General features: G+C 44.9%; 1 protein-coding gene across 2 annotated transcripts in view; it reads right to left on the reverse strand.

The window, feature by feature from the left end:
- SLC22A2 (solute carrier family 22 member 2) overlaps nucleotides 1-13,599 on the reverse strand; it is a 92,497-nt gene extending 78,898 nt beyond the window's left edge. For both annotated transcript variants that reach the window (XM_004044915.4, XM_031012608.3), the window contains exons 1-6: nucleotides 13,082-13,599; nucleotides 11,356-11,459; nucleotides 5,283-5,437; nucleotides 3,951-4,119; nucleotides 1,919-2,033; nucleotides 175-281 (exon numbers count right to left, since the gene is read on the reverse strand). In XM_004044915.4, coding sequence (XP_004044963.2) covers nucleotides 175-281; nucleotides 1,919-2,033; nucleotides 3,951-4,119; nucleotides 5,283-5,437; nucleotides 11,356-11,459; nucleotides 13,082-13,495 — 1,064 coding nt within the window. In that variant the 5' untranslated portion in view covers nucleotides 13,496-13,599. The remainder of the gene's footprint in view (nucleotides 1-174; nucleotides 282-1,918; nucleotides 2,034-3,950; nucleotides 4,120-5,282; nucleotides 5,438-11,355; nucleotides 11,460-13,081) is intronic.
- Nucleotides 13,600-26,986: the final 13,387 nt, after the last annotated feature.

A 26,986-nucleotide genomic window follows, 5' to 3' on the forward strand; every position in this document is an offset into this window, starting at 1 on the left:
TAATATTTGCCCAAGAAAAACACGATCAGGAAAACCTACCAGACACACAACCCACATTGCTGCCCACCGTCAGCGCTAATACCGGGATGAGGTCATGTTTTCTTCCCTTCCTTACTATGGATGACTGTGATTAAAACAATTTGGAGGCATTTCAAAGTGAAAAATATTCCTTACCAGTTGTACATCAATATCATAGTATGTTTCCTTATCTGAGGAGTTCTGACCAAGTCAAGAAATGAAGGGTTTAATTTCTTGCCAGTTTCCTCTTCAAGTCTCAGGTGCTAAGAAAAGGAATAGAAAGGATGGCTTTGTATATTTAATGCTAGTGTCCCTGGGTCACATAGGGAATAACAATAATTTCTTACCCGTCCTGAGCGCCCATCTCATGCCCAGCACTAGAGCAAGCACTTTCCATACTGTGTCCCATTTCATTTTTTTTTTTTTTTTTTTGAGACGGAATCTTGCTCTGTCACCCAGGCTTGAGTGCAGTGGTGCAATCTCGGCTCACTGCAACCTCCACCTCCTGGGTTCAAGCAATCCTCTGCCTCAGCCTCCTGAGTAGCTGGGATTACAGGCATGCACCACAATGCCCAGCTTTTTTTTTTTTTTTTTTTTCCCCCGAGACAGAGTCTTGCTCTATTGCCCAGGCTGGAGTGCAGTGGCACGATCTTGGCTCACTGAAACGTCTGCCTCCTGGGCTCAAGGAATTCTTCTGCCTCAGTCTCCTGAGTAGCTGGGATTACAGGCATCCGCCACCACGCCCAGCTAATTTTTGTATTTTTAACAGAGATGGGGTTTCACCATGTTGGCCAGGCTGGTCTCAAACTCCTGACCTAGTGATCTGCCCGCCTTGGCCCCTTAAAGTGCTGGGATTACAGGCATGAGCCACTGCGCCCGACCAATTTTTGTATTTTTAGTAGAGGTGGGGTTTTGCCATGTTGGCCAGGCTGGTCTCGAGCTCCCAACCTCAGATGATCTACCTGCCTCTACCTCCCAAAGTGATGGCATTACAGGTGTGAGCCACTGCATCTGGCCTATTTTCGAATAAGCTTAATCGTCTCTTTTCTACCCGCTGTGGAATGAAAATGTTTGAGGTCAACGTGGTGAGATCTACTAAAGGCAAACAATAAACACAGGTAACGAACACCTCTGTAACTGGATTCTATTTAAGAAGACAGGGGATTGCTTAAAAGCTTTTCAGCCTGGTGCGGTGGCTCATGCCTGTAATCCCAGCACTTTGGGAAGCCGAGGCTGGTGGATCACCTGAGGTCAGGAGTTCGAGATCAGCCTAGCCAACATGGCGAAACTCTGTCTCTACTAAAAACATAAAAATTAGCTTGGCGTGGTGGTGCTCGTCTGTAATTCTGGCTACTAGGGAGGCTGAGGCAGGAGGATCGCTTGAACCTGGGAAGTGGAGGTTGCAGTGAGCCGAGATCGTGCCACTGCACTCCAACCTGGGCGACAGAGTAAGACTCCATCTCAAAAAAAAAAGCTTTTTGTACAATTTCTATCCAAAGTGTTTACAATTCTAAGAAATCATGTGTGTTTAAAGAACTGCTTTACTGATCTAAGAATCTGACCTGAGGATGGCGAATATGCAGATGATGGGGGTGCTGGGCACCTGGGCATAGGAGACTGGTGAAGGCTTAAGTTGCACAAGACAGAAGCTCCTCACGTGACCTTTAAATGATTTCTGGTTCTCTTTTAGTTTGATGGTTTCCACCTGTTTGAAATATTCTCCCACGGAACCACAAATCTTAGTATATAAAATTCTCTGTTGCATTCCGCTACAGGTAAGCCAAAATGCAAGGGGGTGGGTGCTTCCATGGTTCCCCGCTGAGATCACTGGCATGCATGAATCTTACCAGAGCCTCCCTTTTCTCCATCCCCTGATTTGATACTTAAGGCCCTGGCTCACCTGAAGGGAGGCGGGTAGAGATTTTCCATTTTTCTTTGCGATGTGCTTAATGATTCTCATGGCTTCAGCATTCTTATTCTGGGAGATCAGCCACCTGGGAGACTCAGGTATGCACCTAGGGTACAAGGTGAGCGGAGGGCAAATCTTACTGAATCCTCCTTACCCCATCCCCCATTTTTTTATAATCAGATTTCTCTGAGGATGTTAATACAGTTGGATCTCCAAAGAAAATAACACTCGTGTAGGGGGATATGTGGTTCTTTCCTCCCTCAAATGCTAAATCCCTCCTCAGGGATTTCTAAGCAGAAACACAGGAAGCAAGCTGCAAAGCAGGGTGCGGCTGAACATCCAGCTCCTGTTGCAAGGAGGAGAGGCAGGTCCCTCAGGATGGCCCTGGGCTTTGCAAAGGCCTGAGAACTGGCAGAGGGGTCAAGGACTGGATGCTGGAGTATGCAAACCATTGTGGGGGTGGGGAGCAAGTATGTATATGTGTTACGCTCAATTTCCCAAAGGAGTGAGATAAGAATTTGAGGTCAGAGGGTGAGGTAACTGAAAAGCGAGACTTCATAGTTTGAGCTCGATGTAGCAGGGCTCGGGGAGCTCTTGCAAGTTTTTGAGCAAGACTAGAACTATTGACTCTGTGTCTGGAGGGAACTCTGAGCAGCTGGGTTCAGGGTGAATGAGTTCAGGGTGGAGGTTCAGCGGGAGGAGAACCTGGAGAAAGGAGATAATAGGGCTGCTGCTGTGGCAGTTATGGTGTAAATGTAGGAAGGCCCCAGTTGGGATCATCACTCTGGGAGCAAAGTTGCTCTGAGAGGCAGGGCTTAAAAGGAATTTGGAATGGATGTTTTTGTGGAAGTGTAACGGAGACAGCAGGAAGGGTCACTCTCAGGGTATAATGGACTGAATGTTTCTGTCCCCGCTGAAGCGCATGCACTGATGCCCTCACCCCCAGTGTGCAATTTGGAGTTGGGGCCTGTGCGAGGTAATTAAGTTTAGCTGAGGTCTGGAGAGTGGGGCCCCCAGATATCCTTACAAGAAGAGGAAGAGAGACTAGAGTGTTATTTTTTCTTCACCATGTGAGGGCCCACAAGTGGGATGTCTGCAAGTCAGGAAGTGGGCTCCCATCAGGAACAAATCTGCCAGCACCTGGATCTTAGACTTCCCAGCCTCCAGAACTATGGGAAATACGTTTTTAAGTACCCGGTCCATGGCATTTTGTCACTGCAGTCTGAGCTGGTAAAACACAGAGTTTTATTGGCTTTTGGATAAGAAACAGGCTTCTGGGAAAGAGTTGAGATGTTTAATTCTTAGGCAAGACAGCCACGGGAAGAACAAGTGGGTAAATCCAGGGGAAACTAAATAAATGGGTTGTAGCATGGGAGAGAGATTTGGTCTGATAATCCAGTATCCCCTTTGCTTTATTTCAGATAATCTCACATTAGGGGTTTCTAAGAGTTTCTGGTATTTCCCATGTGTTTCCCTTGGGCAGGGATGACTAATATATTTTACTTGCCTTGGTAACTCTGATTGATTGGTTTGGTCTGTCTGGAGTGTCGTGTTGGCCTTATCTGTGATGAAGAATACTGTGATTCACTGGGGATGTCTGCCTTGGGCATGAGTATTGGGAAATGGTGACACAAGTGCCATGCTCTGCTTTCTCCACCCTAAAGTTTCCTCTGAGTGGGGAGAGAATAGTAATAGTGATATTTTCAGTCTCTTCAAAGGGTCTACCGTTCAAATTGTACCACAGCTGCTAGAAGCTAATTTAAACACCAAATAAATAATGTGGAAATGTAAGATCCAAGTCATAAAAACTTTAAGCCCAAAGAGAAAGGACATTTGATTTACAGACGGAGAGGTGAAGCTTGTGGTTTTTATTCCTGAAACATGGAATTGGGCTCTTTGTGAAATGGGTCTGGAGAGTGAAAGCAATCTCAGAATCAGAAAGATAGTGTGCATTAAGGAAGGTAGACTTCTTAGCAGAATAAAATACTTTGATTTATTTCCTTTTTATTCCAAATGGACTTACCAGTAATAGAGCAAGAAGAAGAAGTTGGGCAGAGCAACTGTGAACTGCAACCACCTCCAGTGAGGAAGTGCGTAAGCCACCCCAGCTAGCACCAGGAGCCCAACTGTATAGGCAACTTGGTAAAAAATCCCCACTGTTCTCCGATATCTCCGTCCAACAAATTCTGTAACTGCAGAGAGAATTTGAATGGTTAATGCAATTCAATACAATAATGAGTTGGCTGTCCAGCTATCAGGAAACTAGAACGCCAACCTCAAAAACATAGACAAATTCTAGAATATTCTATGCAACTCTCTGAATATTTTTAAGTGTTTTTTGGTTTTTATTTTGTTATAACTATTGCTATTTTACTAATTAATAAATCTTATAGTCCCATTGTAGATGGGATGAAAGGCCTGCCAACATAAGCAAACACATTTGATTTATAATTTTCATGATGCAATTGTATTTCAGATACATGCAAGATTTTGACCTAGAGTAGTAACTCAAGACCTGAACAAATGAATCAAACATTAAATTTAGACCGTAGATGATTTTTATGTAAATGAACACCTGAGTATAACTTGTTCTCTTACATGGGTTTAACATTTATCTTGCACGTCCTATTTGTTTATTTGTATAAATGGCTTGGTAACTTAGCAGAGGGCTGGAATCAGCTAGTGCTGGCTGGCAGGAACTGGTTTTACATGCTGGGGAATTTTACAAGCTGGTGGTTGAACCCGTTGGTATCAGCCATAGTGAGAATATTGCTATAAAGATGCTATGATGTTAGAAGTCAAATATTCTCTTATAGTATATGGAACTTAACTGTAACTCTGGCTACTAAGGAATAGGATGTAAGTGATATTCCTGGTCCTAAAAATGGCTGGCTGAGTAACCTAGGTTGACTACAGTACTTGTGTTTTCAGTTTCCTTATGTGTAAGTTGAGGATAATTGTAGTTCACTAGAATAGATTTTTGCAAAGTATTAAAGTCCTTTATAAATCTACTATATCTCTCATCACTGATTCTTCTTTATGAATAGGTCTGGTAGGATGAATTTTCTTTCCACACAATACTCCAAGGTACAGAAAACAAAAATTCCAAAAAAGTTACATAAGAATCTGCGTGGCATTATGTTTACCCTTGTTTCTGCCCTCATTTTTTTAGTTTATAAGGAGGAATGCTGAATGAGTTGATATGCTTTTAGGAATTCTTTTGATACAGAAATAAAAAAATCTCTCAATATTGTCTTGAAGCTGGGTCCCTTTTCCTGCATGCCACCCCCCACCTGACTCTATTTTGGCAGCGAGGTTGCTTTGTTCTCACAGTTGCAAGCACAAACATTCTTACTCAGGATGTAGCCTATTAACCAGCCTGCTTTGCTGACCAGTCCTTGGATTAAGCGAAAAATTAACATCCACGTATAGGTTGGGGAAATGGCCATGAGAACTCCAGCTGCAGCATTTATGAGGACTGTAGTTAGGAGGCAGAGCTTACGGCCAAACCTGCAGGAAGAAAAACAAAGAGAGGGAATTGAATTAATTTTGATTTGTGAAGATTGTAGAAAATGCATGGAAGTTATGGAAATCTAAACAAAGTTAGAGGTTAACTTTAAATTTTATGAATCCAGGAGGCACAGACTGATAGCCACAAAGGGAATCTGTGACTCCAGGTCCAGGTAGCACTTTTTATCAGCACACTATGTGTAAGTTTTCAGCATGATAAGCCCCATTCACCCCAGGGTTCAAGTACTTTCTCAGTCCCACACTGTGGCAGGTATTCAGGGAAAGAGTAATTCATCCAGGCCATCCCGTGCTGAATACCCTATGGTCCTATCTAGGTCTTACATCACCATGTGAGCTGCGGCCTTTGCACTAACAATTTCAACCAATTATCCACCCAAGAATGTTTTCACTTTTTCACTTTGAAAACAAAATTCAGTGTTCAGTATATACCCCCTTTCTTTTTCAACAGTGCTTTTAGGCTTTGTGAAAATTGTCTTTGGTGCCACACATGTTACTATCCTATGGGGGCCTCTGTTTGGAGCACCCTGGGAAGACAGCTTCCACACATCAGATTTGGGAGACTTAGGTTTATTCAGTTTAGGGATTTGGAAAGTTGTCCCAGTACATGGAATAGAGGAAAACAATTGGCAACCTGGGTTTCATCATGACCTTCCTACTTACTATGATGTTGGGCAACCTATTCAACCATATTCAGTGTCTTCATCTGGAAAAGACCCATCTGACCCAGCTGAAAAGAGGATTAAGTGAGATATTAGAGGTAAGGAACTTGGCACATAGCCTGCCTCCGACCCCTTCCTTCCTTTTTTGCTTCTGTTTGCAAACCTGGCTCAGCTCAGAGAGTTGACCTGGGGCCCAATACTGTTATTTTCACCATGTCCTGGTTTTCTTGTAAAAGACACCCTAATCCACTTAGTGGATATTTAAAAAAATTCTTCACAGAAAACAATGTTTATTTAATCTTTGTTTTTCCACTTCAATTGGAAGGATGGCTTTTTGTTATCAGGATTGCTCCTTTTAATGGTGGATAAACATTGTTTAATTGATGCTTTTATTATTATGCAACTATATTCTAGTGAAGGTGTCAAATACTAACCATTTCAAAATAATCCACATTATTAATTATTTTGGAAGAGTAATATTTTAAATATGAAATTTTAAGGTTAAGCAGTCACATTGGTAATTAGTATTAACTAGTAAATTTCGTAAGTCTTAAAACTCTGTTTTGACCATGTAATTTCATTTTTAAAAATTTTTATTTTTAGTTCTGGGGTACATGTGCAGGATGTGCAGGTTTGTCACATAGGGAAATGTGTGCCATTGTGGTTTGCTGTACCTATCAACCCATCACCTAGGTAACGATGTAATTTCTTAATTCTCAGTCAATGGCTCCCTGCTGTAAATATACAACCTCTTGGCCTCTAATTCAAAGCCTTCCAAAGTCATATCTCAACTTAATTTTTTAGCATTTCTTCCCACATTTTCCTACCCAAACCCCTTCCTTTACCCTCAAAGAGTATATAATCTATAAACATTGACTCAAATGGTACTTCTTCAACTTTCAAAACTGCTTCAGGCACACAATAGAACACCACAGTAGTGCCCCATGTAGATGGACAAAATCTTTTAGGTGATGAGAGGGAATATTCATCATCTGAAACTCAGAGCAAGAAAATCAAATCCATGATGTGGAAAAACTTCACTGGAGACATGTGCCACATAGGGAAGCAATGCTACTTAAAACAATAATAAGGCATGGCTAGAATAAATTTGGGGAATCTGGGATAGAGGTCTGAGACTCCTCCTACCCCTCAGCAGGGCTATTTAAATGGTTAAATGAAAAACAATCAGAAGAAACAGGACAGGAAGGGTGGACTCCCCATACTGCTGGCTTGGTAAGTCTTTTAGCTACTTGTGACTCAGAATGTGGCTGAGGACTATTAGCATGGGCTTGGGAACAGCATCACCTGGGAGCTGGTTAGAAATACAGAATTTTGGGCCCACCCAGATCTGCTGGGTCAGAATCTGAATTTTAGCAAGATCCCCAGGAGATTTATATGCAACTTAGCATTTGGGAAGCAGCGCTTTAATTTCACAGAGCCTCGGTTTCTTCATCCATTGTAAATTATGGATAATGAAATCTACTTTAAAAGGCTCTCATGATCCTAAATGAAATATAACAAATGAGGATGCCCAGTAAAGTGACTAGCACACAGTAATCAGTGGTGAACGTGTTTTGGAAGATCCCATATAGTTGGGTAAGTATGACTGCAACCCACTGGGACTTTAGTTCTGCTTTTGATGCAGGACAGGCAAGCACCAAAATTGGGGCTTAGCCCGGGAGGGTTCTTGGCTTTGCCCAGGAAAGAATTCAAGGGCAAGCTGGTGTTGTTAAATAGCCATTTTTATTGAAGCTGCAATGTATAGCAGCAGCACCTCTGTTCCTTGTGGAGCAGGGATATTCCATAGGCAGTGTGCCTGGAACAGCAGCTCAGAGGAGTCTGTTCTGTACTCATATTTATTTTTAATTATATGCAAATTAATTTAAATTATAAATTTGATTATATGCAATCCACTTTTAATTATATGCAAATTAAGGGGTGGCTTATGCAGAAATTTCTAGGAAAAGGGTGGTAACTTCTGGGTTGTAGAGTCATTGCCATTAAAAGGGGCTGGTGATCGCCATGTTGCCATGGCAATAGTAAACCGACATGGTGCACTGGTGGTCATGTCTTATGGAAAGCTGCTCCTGCCTGGGACCTGTTTTAGCTAGTCCTCAATTTGGTCTGGTGTCCAAGCCCTGCCTCCAGAGTCAAGTCCCTCCTCCTAGCTCACTTTGATCTAGTTCCATCACAACACATAAAAGTAGGGTGCTGGCTCTTAAGAGCTAATGATCAGACTTACAGAAAATTTGCAAGCTAATTGTTAGCATAACCATTATTAAAAATTAAATTATATACATTTACAACTAAATTATATTGAAAGCAAGTGTAATATGCAAAACATCACTTTCCAATGATTTTACTATATTTGGCCATCTGTGTTTGTGAGGTTATTTACATCTACTGTATCTGCATGGTGGAAATGCTGTGTAATGGTGCACACTTCTAGCCAACTCTGTGTCCTGTGATGTCATTTTTGTAGGCTGAAGTGAACCACAGTGGGTATATTTATGCCAGAGCAATCAATAAACACTACAAACTGGGGCTTTCCCTCCCAGAGAACTAGTTGTTAAGCATTTACAAGCATGACACAGTAAATATAGCACTTATGGCCACATGCAGTGGCTCATGCCTATAATCCCAGCACTTTGGGAGGTCAAGGAGGGCAGATCACCTAAGGTCAGTAGTTCGAGATCAACCTGGCCAACATGGTGAAACCCTGTCTCTACTAAAAATACAAAAATTAGCTGGGCATGGTGGTAGGCGCCTGTAATCCCAGCTACTCAGGAGGCTGAGGCAGGAGAATTGCTTGAACCCAGGAGGCAGAGGTTGCAGTGAGCCGAGATTGCACCACTGCACTCTAGCCTGGGCGATAGAGTGAGACTCTGTCTCAAAAAATAAAAAAAAAAAAAAATATAGTACTTATAATTGCTGCTCGTTAGAATTAAAAAAACCCTGGGATTGGTGAGGAATTGCTTTTTTTGTCTCAGGTGACACTCAAAATCATTGATTAGGAAGTTATGGGTTATACTTGGGTCCACTCTTAGTCTTATTTACAATCTTTTCATAATGCCTTACTGTTTTTTTTTTTAAAATTATTCATGGAAGACAATGTGTTTTATTTAAAGTTGGCTTAATCTGTGAATACAATGGGGATCCATGACATTCTTGTCCTATTGTATAAAATCTGGAAATTGTAGGCATTAACTATACAAAAAACAAATTGCTTTCTCATTTCTTTAGGCTAGGCTTCTCACTCCTGCCTGCAGGCACAGAACAGAAGAAGGGCAATGACCGGCCAAGCTTCAGATGGTGTAAGAAAAAGAAGTCAAGGCATGGAGACAGCCTTCGGGGGAAGAATAATGAGTATGTACCTTGACAGAAGGGATTTCAACAATAGGAACAAAATAATGAGATCATCTAAGAAGGTGGATAATTGACCGGGGCTTATAACACAGGAATGCACTGTCAGTAGGGATTTATAACCAATCTCCTACTTGTTGAGTGGGATGTGAATAATTAACTAATTTCTTAACCCACTGAGCAAGGGTTAAAGATTGAGTCACCTGTTTACTCACAGCCTGTCAGGGAGTGAGTGTTAGCACCTCTACCTGGTGGTGGAGGAGGGAGTGCAGAGAGAGTGAATGCCTGCAGGGCCAGAGCTGCCCAGGGGTGCAAGGTGGACTCCGGACCTCCCCTTGTTAATGTGTCTCTCCTGACTTAATGCGTCATCTTTAAAGAATCATCCTAAATTCTGCAGCAATAAAAATAAAAACAAATGACCTTCCCTTTCACCTTGCAAGCCTCCTGCAGAAAGCCCCAGGAAGAGCCTTGTCAGGGCAGCTGAGGAGACAATTAATAACCATGGGTGATGGATGAGGTGCACGTGGCCTGTGCCTCCACTTTTATCCCTCTTCCCTTCTGTTGCCAGTTGGGCCCCAGGCCCCTGTGAAGTGCATATGCCTTGGGGGTGTGATATATTAAGCCACCATTATTCATCTTTAACACATTTGCAAGTTTTAATTCAGCCTAAAATAACATAATCAGAGAAAATGTTCTACTTGCATTTAACATTATACTCACAGGTTTGGATTATATCATAGGTGTAGTTGGGGATGGCATGGGAGGGCAACAAGCATAAAATGCATTGACTTTACCATGTATTTCAGTTATATATTTATATTTTACATGTAAATTCATAATTATATATTTATATCTAGATAAAATTATATGTTTGTGTATTATATATAATAATCTATAGTTATGTATCACTATCTCACTAGGTGATTGCTGATTAAGGGGACTACTACTACCCACAATGTTGAACACAGTGCCTGGCCATGGAAAACACTCAATAAACAGTGTTATGAATATTAAATAATTAGCCCTGATGGCCAAGTTATCTAAAGTGCCTATCAACTATGAAGCAAAATTTTGGTTCCTTTTCCTTTTGAGGACTTCTAAAAATGTCTCATTGGTCATCAAGAGAGCAAAGCTGCATGTTGTAGGAAACTTGCAGCACAGTGAGTGTGGGATTCCAAAATGCTGGATAAGTAAGAGATACAGCAATAGCTTGATCCGTACAAACACTGACTACTAGCTTGCTGAAGACAAGACTCATCAGAGAGGCCTCTCGTCATCTCTCCAGGGACAATGATATTGCAGAGGTGGACATTTACCCCTCTTGTTGTAGGCAGACCCTGTTTCCCTTTCTTTAAGTTATGGCTTCCACACATATGGTCATATATGGCCCCAGGAACCCAATTCAGGACTCTTGCAATCCCACGGGTATTAGGGAGATTCTACATCGGGCCTGGTGCTGGGGGCTCCCAGCATATGAGAGACAAGCAGAGGATAGGATTGAGCTCAGAGGCCCTGAAGGCTGATGGCCAGGTGGATGGTGATGAGGCCAAAAAATGAATTGGGAATTACAAAAGGGATGAGATCATCTGTTACTCTCCCTTCCGACTTGAAGCTTCTGCATAGCCCCCATGGAAGATTTGCTGTGTAATGTTGAAATATCTGTCTATGACCCCAGAGAATTTGAAAATAAAGACATTGGTCATGGTTATCCAAGCAGCAGAAGAAATTTAAGACTGTAAAAACACCAGCATGAAGGCCAGGAGATTGTGGTCTGTGTGCTTGGGAAAGGATGGGATTCAAGCATGGGCAGGTGCATCCAAGTGTTCTCCAAACTTTTGGGATTGTTTAAATTCCACCACAGGTGATTCAACCTACCTGTCTGCTATGTAGCCGATACTCATAGAGCCAATAAAGAATCCTACATTCACTGATGACTGGAATAGGTCCAACATCCAGGAGTTGGCACATACCAGGTTAAACTGCCAGCAGGGGAGAAGTGTTCCAAGTTGGGAGAGAAAGGAAATGAAATCCTGTTACAATCCTGTTGGATATAACTCAGCTAGGGTACTCATTAAATATTCCTTGAATTGAACTGTATAGTTAAGTGGCAATAAGCCATTGTTTCTTGATCATGCCAATTTTCTTCTTCTCTCTCTCTCTTTTTTTTTTTTTGTGAGACAGGGTCTTGTTCTGTCACCCAGGCTGGAGTACAGTGGTGATCATGGCTCACTGCAGCCTCGACCTCCTGGGCTCATGCGATCCTCACACCTCAGCCTCCCAAAATGCTGGCATTATAGGCGTGAGCCACTGTGCCCAGACTCAGTTTTCTTTACACAACCAAAAGGCTTGCCCTTCCATCTGGCAATATGTCATTAAGCTAAAACTACAGCATTGGCTAAATCAGCTGAAACTGGGTAATTACTTATAGACAAATTTATTTTTTCCTTTCTAATTTCAATGCACATGCAGATAGGTGTGTGGACGTGATACAATGCAGGCACCAGGAGGTTGGGCCATTTAGCATCTCCCTGCTGTCTGTTTAATAAAAGGGGATTAGGAGTGACTGCTGAAGGCTGCTGCATTTGCTCTTATTTGGAATAAGAGGAGGTGGTCGGGTGGAGCAGGTGCTGGACCAGGTCAGGAGACCCATCTTTTAGGGCTAACCCTGCTAAGTTACTCACTGTGTGGCCTGGGGAAAAACTCTTCTCTGTTTGGGGCCTCAGTTTCCTCATCTCTGTAGGAAGCAATGAGATTGGCCATGTGAGAGAGCCTCGGAGAGCTTGTGGTGTGAAGCCCATGAGCTGCCACATTTCCTGTAACTCTCCGACCACTTTAGACCCTTCAAATTAGACTCTACCTACCCATCTGTTCACACAGAATATCTTCCCATTGTCCAAGCAGTCATTTTAAATTAAACTAGGCAACTGGCTCTCTCAGTATTTTCAGGATAACTTAATTCCCCTATTTTGCTTTGCTTTCAATAAAAGCAAGCTCCATTTTTTGTCTTTTTTTTCTATTATATTTATTGGAATCAGGCTTCACAAATAGCTTTTGATGTCATCTGTAGTTTTTAACAAAATAATAGTGCCATGGCATGATCTCCAGCCCCAAATGATTTTATATGAACACTTTGAGGAAATTAAAGAGAAAAAATAGGTATCGAGAGAAAAGCACATCCTATCACACAGTCAGGCACAGTTCAGTTGAGTTCCACGGGCTTTCAGGTGTGTGTGGGCATCTGCGGGATGGAGGAATAGAGGGGGAGGTAAGGCTTCCAGAAAAAGAGGAGGATCCACAATATCCCTATCTTGGCAACATTTCCAGGAGTCCTAATATGCTTTGGCCTGTTCCTTCTTGCTGGGACATGCACAAACTAGAATCATTATTGTCAGCATGTGAGGACGTTTTAACTAATCCAGTTATTCTCCAGACAAATTAGAAGCTGCATGTTTTCATTTGGAAACTAGGATTTTGTAAGATACATGCAGGCCAAAGAGCATGTCCAGGCAGGGTTTATAAGAGCCGGGCCTTCCCTGCTTGCTTCCTTGAGAAAATCTCCACCATTTGCTTCTCCATCTGAGCCCTGAGCTCACTCTCTTACCTCGGTGACGATGGACGAGCCAGGCGTCTCGTACACCCAGCCGTCCCGGCAGGGGCCCAGTGGCAGGCGGCTCCTGTTGGTGTCCAGGCTGGCCAGGGGGTCCACGCAGTCGAAGGTGCTCTGGTTCCAGTCCACCTCGTAGCGCCTACACTGTCTTGGGGAGGCTTCGCCCGCAGGTCCTGGGCCCGGCACCGTGTAGTTCAGTTCCTCTGCAGGACTCCAGCCGCAGCGCAGACTCAGCTCGGCCACTCCGGGGCTCCGGCAGCGGTGGTCAGGGGTGAAGCCCAGGAAGACGATGCCCACGTAGATGGGTGCGAAGGTAGCTGAGAGCAGAGCCAAGAGGAAAAACATTTGCTTCTGGAAAAAGTGAAACTCCCCTCCATGCTCCAGGACATCGTCCACGGTGGTGGGCATGATCCTGCAGGCAGGAGGGCCCGAGGCTGCCCGACGTGCCCGGAGCGAGGCTGAGAGCGGCTGCAGCCAGCTCAGCACAAACCCTGGCCAGAAGTCAAAGAGGGGAGTTTACCTCTGCAAGTGACCAGCCTTCAGGGCAGGCCTTTCCTTGGTCCAGCTGACTTCAAAGGTGCACCCCTCCAGCGGGGGTGTGTGTCCTTCTGCACTTCCCAAATGCCCTGAGCTCACTCCCAGGATGCCTGTCGTGTTTATTATAACTGGTTCTCCACAGGCTTGTCGGTGCTCCACGCCAGCAGCACAAACAACCCGCCCTCTGTGTCCCACCGCAGGGAATCTGAGTGCTGGCCCATATCACAGCCCAGTAATCTTCCCGTAGTGCCCCGAGCAGCCAGGAACTTAATATACTATCTCATGCGCACCGCCAGCTTTTCTTCAAGGCCCTATGGAGAAAACACACGTGTTTGGCCACAAGGCCCAGCGTGATGTGAACCAGGATCCGTGTCAGAACCCTGGTCCAGATTCGAAGTGGGTTGCAAGCCTGACTGCTGGGCTCATTCTCCAACCAACAAGAGCCGTCGGGATGCATGCTGGGGCTGCTTGTTTTGATGTTGTCCAGATTTTATAACTCTGCTTTTAAAAAGTGTTTGCTCCAATCTGGTATTCCTGCGTTTCAACCCTGAAGTGTCCTTCCCCTTAACCCATCTGGAGGGAAAGAGGAAAGTGTTTACGTCGCAGACAGGTCAAGTGTAAATGCAGGCAGGTGTGTCCAAGCCACTATCTTTGTGTCCTAGATTTTTCTGTCCAGGTCTGTTGGGGCTCAGAAATCCATGCCCCAAGGTGGAGGCCTCAGAAGCAAAGTCTCTCTCTCTGACCTTCTCCTGCCCTCCTGTCTCTTCTCTCACCCATCATTCTCCCCCGGGGCAAGCCGTAGAACTGAGAATCCTTCTTCCTCAAAGCAGCTCGTGGAAACCAGACTCTTTTCTCCCCAAAGCCAGCCAAAAAGCCTAGAAATACCACTGTAACTTCCCCGCTGTCTTTCTGTGTAACAGTGGGCCGTAAAGAAATCCAGACCCACATTCCAGAGGAGTCTTGTCCTCGGTGCCTGGAGGAAGGAGTGCTGCACAGAGAGGCCAAGACGGATCTGAACGGACAGGCCTTGCTGGGTTTTCCCCTCAGCCTGCGAACATGGGCTGCTGCCCTTTTTGTCCAACTACAGTTCTATAATGCCATCCAGTTTTCCCTGTATCTGTGGGTCTTCATTCTGAAGGCTCCTGTGTCATGTAAAACTGTGATCAAATAAATTTGTCATGCTTTTCTCTTGTTAACCTGTCTTTTGTTATAGGGGTGTTGGCCGTGAGCCTTAGGATAAGGAAGAAAGGGATCACCCCTTTCTGCTCTTACACATCAGGGGCATCTCTTTAGGATGATGTTGTTGCAACTAAATGCAAGACAAACAGGAAATTTGTCTTTCCTGGTGGACAAAAGGATTCTTAATACATCGTGATCCTGCCAAGTAGAGAAGGTGGCCTGCTGACATATCTGCAAACTAAATACCAGAAAGTTAACCCAATTTTCTTTCTCCTTCTTTTTTCTATTGGATAGTCAGCAGGTGTAATAGCGTAGTCTAAAAGGAGCGACCCACGGGGTCTTTCTCCTTGCTGCAGCTGCAGGCTTCTTATTTTCTTAAAAAAGCAAAAAGCAGGGCGCCGGCAAGGACATCCATTGACCTCCACTGCGGCTGTGTTGGGCACACAGAGGCACTCTGCTTCGTGGTGCCCTGGGCTGCTGCCAGCCCCGTTTGCTCTGAGCTGAATGAGGGGGCTCAGTTCTGTTTAGGGACTTCCCATTCGCAGCCAGCATCGTGAGTGCATGAGCCGGAAGCCAAGGCTGCTCTGTCTGCACCTGTTTCCCGTCAAAGAGCTGTAGGAGGGCGAGTTAAAGAGTTAAAAAGTGACAGAGGTTGTCAAACTTTACTCCACCCCAAGGGCCAAGAGATGCTCCTGACTGCCTCTTACAAGAAATTTGCAGACATGTGCACTTGGGTTTGACTCACTTAACATGTCAAGACATCAGATCTTCACGTCATGAGCAAGGGGCACCAGGTAAGGGCCAGAAGAGCTTTGCTGGCCAATGGGAAACAATGTTGAAATTCGCTACAAATTACTTAGAGGGAACAATCAGATAAGGAGAAGTTCAGACCTCAGGTTGCTTACAGCAATGCATTTACATAGTCATTCAACATTGTTCTGTGGATGCACGAGTCACAGCACAGCTGCCATAAAATCAATCCCATAAGGTAACAGACCCTACAGAGAAGCCACATGGGCAGTGAGCAACTCAGGGAAAGAAACCACAGAGAGGAGGGGTAGACACCCTACGGTTTGAATCCAGGTATCTTGGGAAATTGTCACTTCTTTTATGGGGGTGCTTACATATTCAGAAGCATGACTGGAGTGTAATCTGATCATTTAATCCATATAACCTGGTAATATATTATAATTAATGTCAGAAGTATTTCTCAACCTCTTATCAGGTTTCTCTGCAATGTAAATAAATATTGCCCCAGTGTACCACCCTTTCTATGGCACTGAGGAAGGCCAGTTGTGCCCAGACTAACCTTCTGGGCCCCCTGCACAAGAAGACATGGGGGCAGTTAGGGTGGGAAGTTAGAATGGATGAATCCTACCTATCCCATGGCAAGCCAGACATCAGGTACTTAAAGGATGACATGGCAGAAGCAGTGAGACCCAACTTCAATGGAACGTAGGCTTTTGGGTCATTTGTTAAGCAGGATGATTTTAGAAATCAATATCTGGCCTATTGAGGTCTATGCAACCTGCTTGGCTAAGGTGACGTCTACCTGAGACAAAAATGATAGAAATAGATTGTCTCACAGTGACGGGTGCCATCTGTCCTCTATGCAGCTAAGATGGAAAAGCAGTGGGAGCAAAGGGGAGGGTCAGCAGAGCAGCAGAGCCTGGACTGTAGCCCAGCCTGGCCCTAATGTATCCGTGTCACCAGGGCAAGTTCTAATACCTCTTGTAACAGGGCCATTATCCCTAAGTCAGAGAGCTGATGGATGAGATTGCATAGGACTATTACTGAGCACAGTGGCTTCAATAGTTGGAAGTTATTCACAGAGACACTTTCACCCTCTCTATTCCTCCCTTGTTTTCCTCCTCGGTGCACCCCATCCATCCGTCACATGCCTTGTTCTCCTTCCTCAACTTCCTGCTGCCCACTTGTATCACAGCAGGGTGGGCTGGGTGTAGGGCTCCTGGCCAGGCACAGCGGCAGGTGATCTGTGGGAGGATCGCAGAGCCTCCCAGAGGGAAGGCAGCTTAGAGGACAGTAGGCAGCACCATCTGACACTTCAATTCCTCAACACCTGTCCCAAGTAGTTACACGGAAATGCTTTCAGTATTGGCTGAACCCAGGCTGTTGTTGGACTTTACAGATTGCTGGAAAGATCTTCCTCATAGCACAACAGGATTCATCTTCCAGAACTTTCCACACGTTTGGACACTATTCTCCCTTTTGGGGTCAGGTAGATTAAGTTAAAACCTTCCTACACAGAACTTCGGATATTTGAAGCTTCTGTTTACCTCCGACTCTTGTCTTTTCAGAGTAAATGTTCCCAGCTCCCCACATAGTGAACATGCTCTTCTCACCACCAGGGACAGCCCTGAACTCTGTTTTGGTTTGTCTCTTGCCTCCAGGAGAGGAGTCTGGGGCCTGGCACATCACTTGGGTGGGTCCCCCGGGTGCGCTGTAGAGCCAGTGGTTATCTCCTCCTGCAGAGCTGGGGCTAACATCCCTCAGTGAGTTCAGTGTGCAGAAGGCAACTCTAAACCACTTCTATTGCCATCCTGCTGAGCGAGGCTTCCGGGAGGGCTGACTAGAACTCTCCTTGGGCTTTCTTCATCAGTGTCTTTCTGATTTTATTCATTTCTCTTTACTGGTTCTATTTTCCCTACAAAATGATAGCTCTGTGCCGATATCCTTTGAGGCAGGAAATTGGAATTTGCCTGGTGATGATAGGAGGAGGCATCCATTGGGGGAGGAGGGGGCTTGAGGGTGGCTAACTCACCCCTCCTGTGGTTCCCGCTCCACTTTCCTCTTATACTCCCGGCCTTCACACTAAGCCTGTAGCTCTAGAAATCACAAAAGGACTGGACCCTGTTCTTTAAAAGGCAAAGCATGAGTCTAACACAAAACCACAGAGAGGATCCAGCGGACTTCACGGGTGTAATTTTGAAGAGTTCTAGGGAATCATTTTGTAAAAGACCCAGTTAAGTAAGTACTAAGTTTTCTTTTTCTCAGATATTCATTTTTAAAGGCTGTATTATTACTCTATGTAAAATTAAGTGCAAAGTATTTGGTTTGGCCCTGGGCTTCCAAGTTAGTGGTGGGGTTTAGGACATGCCGCCCCAAAATTCAGAACCCTGGCATTTGAGAAAAGAGGCAGAGGCAGAAAGATCTCTCACGTTCCCTGTTCTTCTCCCCTGAAGCAGGTCAGTCATAGGACCTGCGTTTGAGACGTGCCCTGTTGATACCTGGAGGAAAGAAACGTCCTTATCTCTGAAGACACAAGGACTTCAGAGATAGATCTGAACAAACACCCCTTGCTAAGTTTCCCCTGGTTTATTGCCATTAGATCATAGCCTGTTTGTGCAATCACACTTCCCCACACTGTCCACTCTTCACCAACCTAAGCTTAAAAATATTCAGATTTCTCTGTTTCTTTGGGCCTTCTCTTCTGAAGGCCCTGGTGTCTTGTAAAATATGGGTAAATGTATATGATTTTCTTTTGTTAATCTCTCTCGTGTTAGTAGGGGCCACAGCTGTGCACCTAGCCAAGGGCAAGGAAAAGCTGTTTTCTCCTTCCTCTTCCATGAGGTTAAGTGTGCAGCTGGGATGTGCTGCAGGACCAGGGCCAGGTGTGGGGCTCATGCCTATCAACCCAGTGCTTTGGGAGGCCAAGGTGGGAGGATCCCTTGATCCCAGTAGTTCAAGACCAGCCTGGGCAACACAGTGAGACCCTGTTCCTAAAAAAATTTAAAAAATTAAAAAAATAAAAACATGCCACAGGACCACTGCTCAGAGCTCTTGGGTCTGGCAACCCTGGACCTTCACATGGTTTTGTTTGCCAAAGCAAAGTCCTTATTAATATCCAAATACAGTTTGAGTTTTCTTGGGCTTTATCCTCTCCAGAAACCCAGGAGTGTGTCAACTTCTTGGTTGCATTTCTTTCTTCAAAGAGAGAGTGAATCCAGTAGAGATAGAAAGGATGTCCTTTATGTATCCCACAGCGGCCTCACGGAGAACGATAAGAGAACAATCATTAAAACTTTCATTGCCATAATTTTCTGCTTTCGTTTTTTAAAAGTTTGGGTTAGCAACCAATTTCCTCCTTGACCAGGTGATTATTTCCTAAGACTGTTTATCCAGAGCATTAAGGAAAACAGAGCATACCACCCTCCCACCATAGATGATAAGGGGATTCAACACAGGTGCGTGTGCTAGAGTTAAGGGAACATATTATGCTAACATGAATCTAGACTGACTTAAAAAATAGATGTCTGAAGCAAGTCTTTTAATTCACAGCAAGGCTGTGGCTCACCACTGGAAGTGTAACTGTTGTAATCTGGCTAGAGAGGAAAGTCCATTACATTTTAATTTTTTTATGACTTCATTCAGCCTGGAGCAGGGTGAACTGGATAAAAGAGAGAGTTGTCATCTTAGAAAAATTGCTGATTTCAGATCAGAAGAAGGAAATCAACATCAAGAGCCTGGGACATTCTGTTGGGCCAAAACAAAATAAACAAAACAAGAAAGCTGAGACTATTGGCTATGTTGACAGGAACAAGGGGCCATCTGAAAATGCTCCCATTGGCCTAAAGTGGGGGAATTTGGACATTAAAAAAAATTAACTGCAACAGGCTAGGAGTGGTGGCTTACACCTGTAATCCCAGCACTTTGGGAGGCTGAAGCAGGTGGATTGCTTGAGGCCAGGAGTTCAAGACCAGCCTGGCCAACATGCTGAAACTGCGTCTCTACTGAAAAATAAATATGAAAATTATTAGCCAGGTGTGATGGCACGTGCCTGTAGTCCCACTTACTTGTTAGGCTGAGGCAGGAGAATTGCTTGAACCTAGGAGGTGGAGGTTGCAGTGAGACAAGATTGCGCCACTGCACTCTAGCCTGGGTGACAGAGTGAGACTCTGTCAAAAACAAAAAAGAAACAAACAAACAAAAAACAAAAAACAATTAAGTGCAACAGATTGAAATACATGAAGTATATTTTAAAAATCTATGAGTTCATAATGATGTTTTTAAAATCCCATGAAATAATGACTCTCAGCACTGATCTGCAATAGATATTAAGTTTATTCAATGAAATGCTGATGAGAAATTTCATATTGGAGGGGTCAGGCTGACACCATCACTAGAAGTGGGAAAACTTGACTTTGTGGGCGGCATGTTGTAATGCAATTGGTTACAACACACAGCATACAACCTAAAACATAAACCTGAATGCACTCAAGCCTCTAAATCTGTCAGTTTACAGCATGTGTTGGGGACAAAGTAACAAGCTAAATGACAATAGAAGGAAGCAATCGGACAAATGTAGGATTCAGAACATTCTGCCAATGACCTGGGTTCTCCAAGGAATCCATGACACTTCAGAGATGTAAAACCAGACCCAATGAGTGGACTGTGTTTGGATATAACTGGGAAAAAATATCTTTCAAACCATTTGAATGTGGGCTGGATATTAAATGATATTAAAGAATTATTTGTAATTTTATTAGGTCTGGTCCTCGTGGCCTTGCTTTAAAAAGGGAGGCCTAATTAATTAGAATACATCATACTGAAGTATTTGTGGGTGACATGGCACATGGCCTGCTATTTTATTTAAAATACTTTTTTGTTAATAAAAGTGAATGCAGATGGAGAAAACAAGAGTGTCAAAATTAAAGCCACCAAAATGTAGTCACTGTGACAAAGGACGTTACCCATGAGCCACCTCCGGCCTTCTGATCCTTGTGCTTCTGGTGGTATCCTTGGTCAGCTTTCAATGGCTTTCTTACTTTATTAGTTTCAAAAGACCTTCCTAAATCCATCCACTTGTTCTTTTAGTTTTTTACTGCCTCATTTTCCCTACTGTAGAAGTTGGTGTCAACGAAGTGGGATTTGCTAGAATGACCATGGCTCTGGGAAACATGGTTTGGGAAGAGAAAGGATAAAAGGGTGGGCGGTGAGGAACCTTCGATTCCTTGGTGGCCACGTGCTCAGCCATGTGTGGAGCCACAGTTGTGCTGTGCTCAGTTACTAAAACTGAAAGTTATCAGTGGTACTGAGAGACGGCTCCAGCTCCCTGGGAGCTGGTTCACTGGATGTGTAAGGAAATGCAAACTAGGGTAAAATGTTCAATTCCTTGGTTATTGTTATATGTAACAGCTAAAATGAAACTAAAAGGCAGTGCTAGCTCAGACCTTGATGCTAGACCAAGCTCACATTTCAGTGGGTCTGAGTTTCAGCCACTGGCCTGAAAGCCACCCTCAAAGGAAAAGTTATGCAGGAACAACGTGAAGTATCTCTAAGATCTCTGGTCACCAGAAGGTAGTCCATGTCGGGAGAGGGCCAAACCAGAAGACTATTGAAACCAGAGGTGCCGTATGAAGGAATTGTTCGTTTTGTAGATCAGTATCATCAGCTTCCTGAGGAGTCTTTAGTAAAAGTGGGTTATGACAGCAACAAATTTAGGATGAATATCTTTGGTTTGGAATGCTGCAGAGTGGAAGAGCGTGTTTGGGTTCATGCAGTACCCACAGCTTGCTATGGAACAATCACAGGTGGCTCTAAGTGATCAGACACACAGAAGGTTATTCTCAAGGGAACAGCCAGCCTGGTGGACTGGTTACAGTCACTGTAAGATTTGTGTATCCTGAGAAGAGGGACTGTTGTCTCCTCCTATGACTGAAGTGGAGCACCCCAGATGAAGCGGCTGACATGCTTTGCATGCAAGCCATGTGGGACTGTCTTTTTGATGACCGTGATATTCACCTGTTAAACATGCCTGTTACCCATGTAAAGAAATATATATATAATAGAGAGAGACAGAGAGAGAGAGAGAGAGAGAGATGGAGTCTCACTCTGTTGCCCAGGCTGGAATACAGTGGCATGATCTTGGCTCACTGCAACATCCACATCCCGGGTTCAGGCAATTCTCATGCCTCAGCCTCCTGACTAGCTGGGATTACAGGCGCCTGCCGCCACGCCCAACTAATTTTTGTATTTTTAGTAGAGACAGGGTCTCACCATGCTGGCCAGGCTGGTCTTGAACTCCTGACCTCAGGTGATCCACCCGCCTCGGCCTTCCAAAGTGCTGGGATTACAGGCATGCGCCACTGCGCCCTGCCGTAAAGCAGTATTAATTGGGCATGCTAAATGGGAACCAGTGAGACTGTCTGAGCCCACAGGGGAGAGTTGAAGCTGGAGTGTTGGTATGGCCAGATTCTCTCTGTGTTAGGTCTGTGTGGTGTGTGCACTGGAGCTTACATCAAAGCCTGTGAGCACCTCCCAGCGACAACTACTGGGACTCTGGACTGGAGAATTCTCATTTAAGGGGTATTTACTAACTTGGTCTCAGACATTAGTGGAAACTACTCTTATGACTGAAGGACATAAAATGATCTTAAAACATGAAATACCCCTGATGTCTTGGGTGATATCAGAGAAATGCTCTAATGGGAATGGCAGTACCCTAGAAGAGTCCTGTAATAAAATGGAAGTGGTTTATACAGGATCATGCTGCCTAGGGAATACAAGGAGGCGATATGAGCAGGGAGCCCATTTTCCTCTAGGACTGAATCTGGAGCTATGTGAGGAGCTTCTGGACTCTATCTTCAGTTGAACAGAGCCCTGTCAACCTCTCTCAACTGACCGACCAAGAGTTGCTTGGTTTGTGGGTGGCAGTTCCAAGGTGAAGAGACACACAGTCCCGTTGGAAGGGCTACTTTGATCAAAGCAGGCTGAAACAAATCAACTTGGTGGGCTGAAATGCACGCTGTTACCTAACAGTGATGGAAGAATTGAATGGTTGTAGAAGCTCCTGTGTTTGGGGTTTTATTGACTTTCGGGCAGCGACCAGTGGCCTGGCCATACACTCAGCAAGAGGGCCATGGAAACCTGGCTATTAAAAGGACTCCCCCATGGAGCACAGCCCTGTGGAAATCTGAGGGTGCCTTAAAGTAAAACAAGTCAATGCTCATCAGAACTCCCTTCCAGATTCCAAAGGTGACTGGAGTCAACAAGCAGTTATCCCTGTGTCCTCCCCTGACGTGGGCAGCTGGGTCCATGAAATAAGTGGGTAGCTGCGGCAGTGCAGAGATGGGCTGAATCTAGACATGTTCTGTATAGATGCTGACTCTGGTCTCGGCTTTGCTTACCCGGTGGAAGATGCAAATGCTCACCGTGCCATTCAAAAGCCAGAACAGAAGATATTGCACCAATTTGGATGGCCCAGTCACATTTCTTTAGACCAAGGAACACACTTTGCAGCCTGTAATATCCAACAATGGGCAGAGCTAGTCTCCTCAGGGTAATAGTTTGATAGAAAAGTAGAACAGGCAATTCAAACATTAGTTGTCCTAAACGGGGGGAGATGAAGACACGAAGGGCTGGCTTGCACATCTTCACAAGTGTAGTGCACACTCACCATGAGTGGGGCTAAAGGCGTGTTCCCCTAACACTTTCCTCCGTTTCCTGGTGGATCTGGGGTAGAGGGGTGGGAGGATGCTGGTGTGACTATGCAGTTCTTGCCAAGGGAGAAGTACACAGGCATAATGACTGCAATTCTTTTTTCCTTCCCTCTCCACATCACGTTAACTTTTTTTCCCCTACCTGATGCAGGGGTCATAGGCCCAGGGCTGCAATTATAAACGCTGACAGCAGGGATGATTCCTAAGCAGGAAATTGTCACTATGTTTTTAAAACTTGTGTCAGAATTCCCAAGGGCCTGATGGGGATGGGTTGTGCCTTCACCCCATCTGGCAAACTGGGGTTAACACAGAATGAAGCTATCTTGTTTGGTGGTAAGTATAGCCCACTGCTTTGTACCCTGTCTGAACGGAGTGGACCCAGGGAGGGGCACTTGCTAGGCCAGTAATGCTCCCAGCAATCTAGACCAGCACAGTGGCTGATCTGAGTGTCCCTTCCAAGGGTGGAAACGTTTGGGTCTAAACAAAGAGAAGGAGAAATCATAGCTGAGGGTAAAGGAGTGAATAAAACGCTCCTGTAATGAGGGAAGTCTCATATTATATTAACACTGAAAATGCTCCAGAGCAAGAGATATCATTGCCTCTTAGCTCAATTATCCCAGATGCCCAGAAGGGTAAAGCTATGTGTTTGCCGAGGCCACTCCTGCTTTTGAAGCCCTACAGGATAGGGTGGAAGCCTGCAAATCTGAGTAGCCCCACCCTGGGAGACATTTCCATAAGATATGATGATGGACTGGACTAACTATTAATGAATGAATGGGATTCTAGTCATGTGACAGTATCTTTTGAGTTGTATATCATTTTGCTGTAAGAGATCGGTGGCCAGAGACGGGGGTGGACTGTGATACTGTACTATAATAAGAAATATCTATTGGTCTCTGCCCCGAGTTCCTGGTGCAGACCTCCTAAAACCCTTGTAATTTCCTGGGCAATAGGGGTGCTAGGTGCATCTTTTATTCTGATGTTTGGTCTTTGACTCTGGTTCCTGACACAAAACTCCTAACCCCTGGAATTTCCTGGGTGACAGGAGCGTCTTTTTTTCCTGGTGGACTCCTGCATGGGGGCTGGTCACCAGAAAGACCAAGCCATCTCCTCTGGGAAGAGAAGAGGGGCCGGAAATGGAGTTAATAATCGATGACACTTATGTGATGAAGCTGCCATAAAAATCCCTGAACTGCAGGGTGTGGAGAGCTTCTGGGTTGTTGGACATGGGGGAGTGCCTGGAGGGAGGGAAGGTTCCCTCTGTGCCCCTTCCTCATGCCCTACACTGTGCATCTCTCCATCTGGTGCTCATCTGTATCCTTTACAATATCCTTGATATTAGTAGTAAACTGGTAAATGTAAGTCAGCTGTTCCCCGGAGTTCCATGAGATGCTTTAGCAAATGAATCAGACCTGAGGCGGAAGTCACGGGAACTCCTGATTTATAGCTGATTCATTGGAAGTTCTGGAGGTCCAGCCTTGCAATTGGCATCATACAGGCAGTTTTGTGGGACTGGGCCCTTAACCTGTGGATGGCAACTCCCAGTAGATCCTGTCAGAATTGATGTGTGGGGAAAAACCCGGACATCTGGTCACAGAAGTGTTCTGTGCTGTGCTGAGAGCATAGGAGGGGAAATCAGTTTGCTTGTGTTTTCCTGCCACGTAACAGAGCCTCTTCTGGGAGAACCTGGGATTCTCTTCTTTCAAGCCTGATGGACACAAAGGACTTCATCTCCCTGGGTCCTTCCTTCTACACAGGATTTTCTTTTTAAGGCTGTTAAGCACAATCACCATGGAAAAAAAGGACAGAAGGTTACTGTTGGGTTCCCCCAAAATATATGTTGAAGTCCTAACCCCCAGCACTTCAGAGGTGACCCTGTTTGGAGACAGGGCTGTTACAGATGTAATTACTTGAGGTCCTGCTGGGGTAGGTGGGCCACTGGTCCGATGTGCCTGGCGTCCTTACAAGAAGAGAACAGACATATGCACATGGCTGTGGAGATGCAGGCACAGGCTGGAGCGCTGCAGCTGTGAGCTAGGGAACACCAGGGATCCACGTCCACCCCAGGAGCTGGGAGAGGCAAGGAAGCATTCTCCCTTACAGATTTCAGAGGTGGCATGGCCCTGCTGACACCTTGGTATCAGACTTCTGGCCTCTAGAACTATGGGAGAATAAATTTCTGTTGGTTTCAGCCACCCAGTTTGCGGTCCTTTGTCACCGCAGCCCTAGAAGCCAACACAACTATGGCAGGGGATTCCAGAATCTAGTAGTAATTCTGTGATGTGCTTTACGGCAAGGCGGGGAGCATCTTTGCTGATCGGCTTCTCGCTGAAATCTCCAGGCCCTCATAGTCTCACTCCTGTATTCCTAGGGACAAAGCCTGCTATAGTCTGAATGTTGGTGTCCCCTGCCAAATTCATATGTTGGAAACTGATGCCCAATGTGATAGTATTAAGAGGTGGGGCCTCTGGGAAGTGATTAAATCACAAGGACCCCACCCTCGTGAATGGGATTAGCGCCCTTATAAAGAGACTTGAGTGAGCTTCCTTGCCCTTGCTGCCATGTGAGGAGGCAGCAACAGGACACCATCTATGAAACCTCACAAGACCCTTAATCTGCTGGCATCTTGACCTTGGACTTTTGAGCCTTCTGAACTGTGAGCAATACATTTGTGTTGTTTATGAATTGCTCAGTTTAAGATATTTTGTTACAGCAGCTCAAACGGATTAAGACAGAGCCCAACCAAACACCCCCTCCTTGGCTCGCTTCCCTCCTTCCTTTTGTTGCCTCTCCCCTCATTAAGGAACGGGAAGGGAGAGATGAGGGATAAACAAATGTGGTGACGGATTGGTCCTAGACTGATGCAGATGACGTATGCATCAGAGATTTCCTGGGCCTTTCTCTGACTTTGGTCTTCCAGCAGTGCGCAGGCCTGCTCTGCCCCACTCTGCCCCACTCTGCCCCGCTCTGCCCTGCTGTGCCCCGCTCTGCCCTGCTGGCCTCAGCCTTCCTCTTTCATCATTGTTCACCTCACTCCCATCCGCCTTCTTCCCTTGTTCCCAAACCTAGCCTGATGAGAAGTTTGAATTCTGTTTTAAGGAAAGACCTTCCAATGCAGTGTGGAGTGAGGGCCATTCCCACATACATACACACTCCATACTCGTTTGAAGCGATTTTGTGAATTACAAAACCACCGTAATTTTCAGGAGTAGTGGCATGTCTTAGTAGGAAATGTTGAATGGAATCACAAAAAGCTTGAGAATAAGAAAAATAAAAAGATAGGATGTGCTGACATTTTTGAAAGCCCTAAAATAATTTGGTGCCCATAGTGGGAACCTTGTCATACTTATTTACATAGTATGGAAGGCTATTTGACAAAAAAATCAAATGAGGTATAGGAATAGTAACTCATTATAAATTGGGGACAATAAAGCCAAATTCCACTGGATTTTAAAGTTATACAAATGATTCTCTAGTCCCTAAATTAGGGATATAAAAGTCCATAGGCAGCTTTGGGGCTGAAAGGGGTTCAGTAAGCATCTTGCTGTATAATGGAGCAAGTCCTGACCCAGAAAAGAATCTGTACTTTGTCCCAGATGGGCTATAACTTGCTCTGTGACTGCCATCACGTGCGTTCTGGCAGAGATTCATAGGCAGGCAGAGGAGTGGGGAAGCTTCATAGCAGAAAAGGGAAGGTGTCAGGTGTGTGCTGACTGGAGGCTGC

Source organism: Gorilla gorilla, chromosome 5, assembly GCF_029281585.2.
Source record: "Gorilla gorilla gorilla isolate KB3781 chromosome 5, NHGRI_mGorGor1-v2.1_pri, whole genome shotgun sequence".
NCBI lineage: Eukaryota > Metazoa > Chordata > Mammalia > Primates > Hominidae > Gorilla > Gorilla gorilla.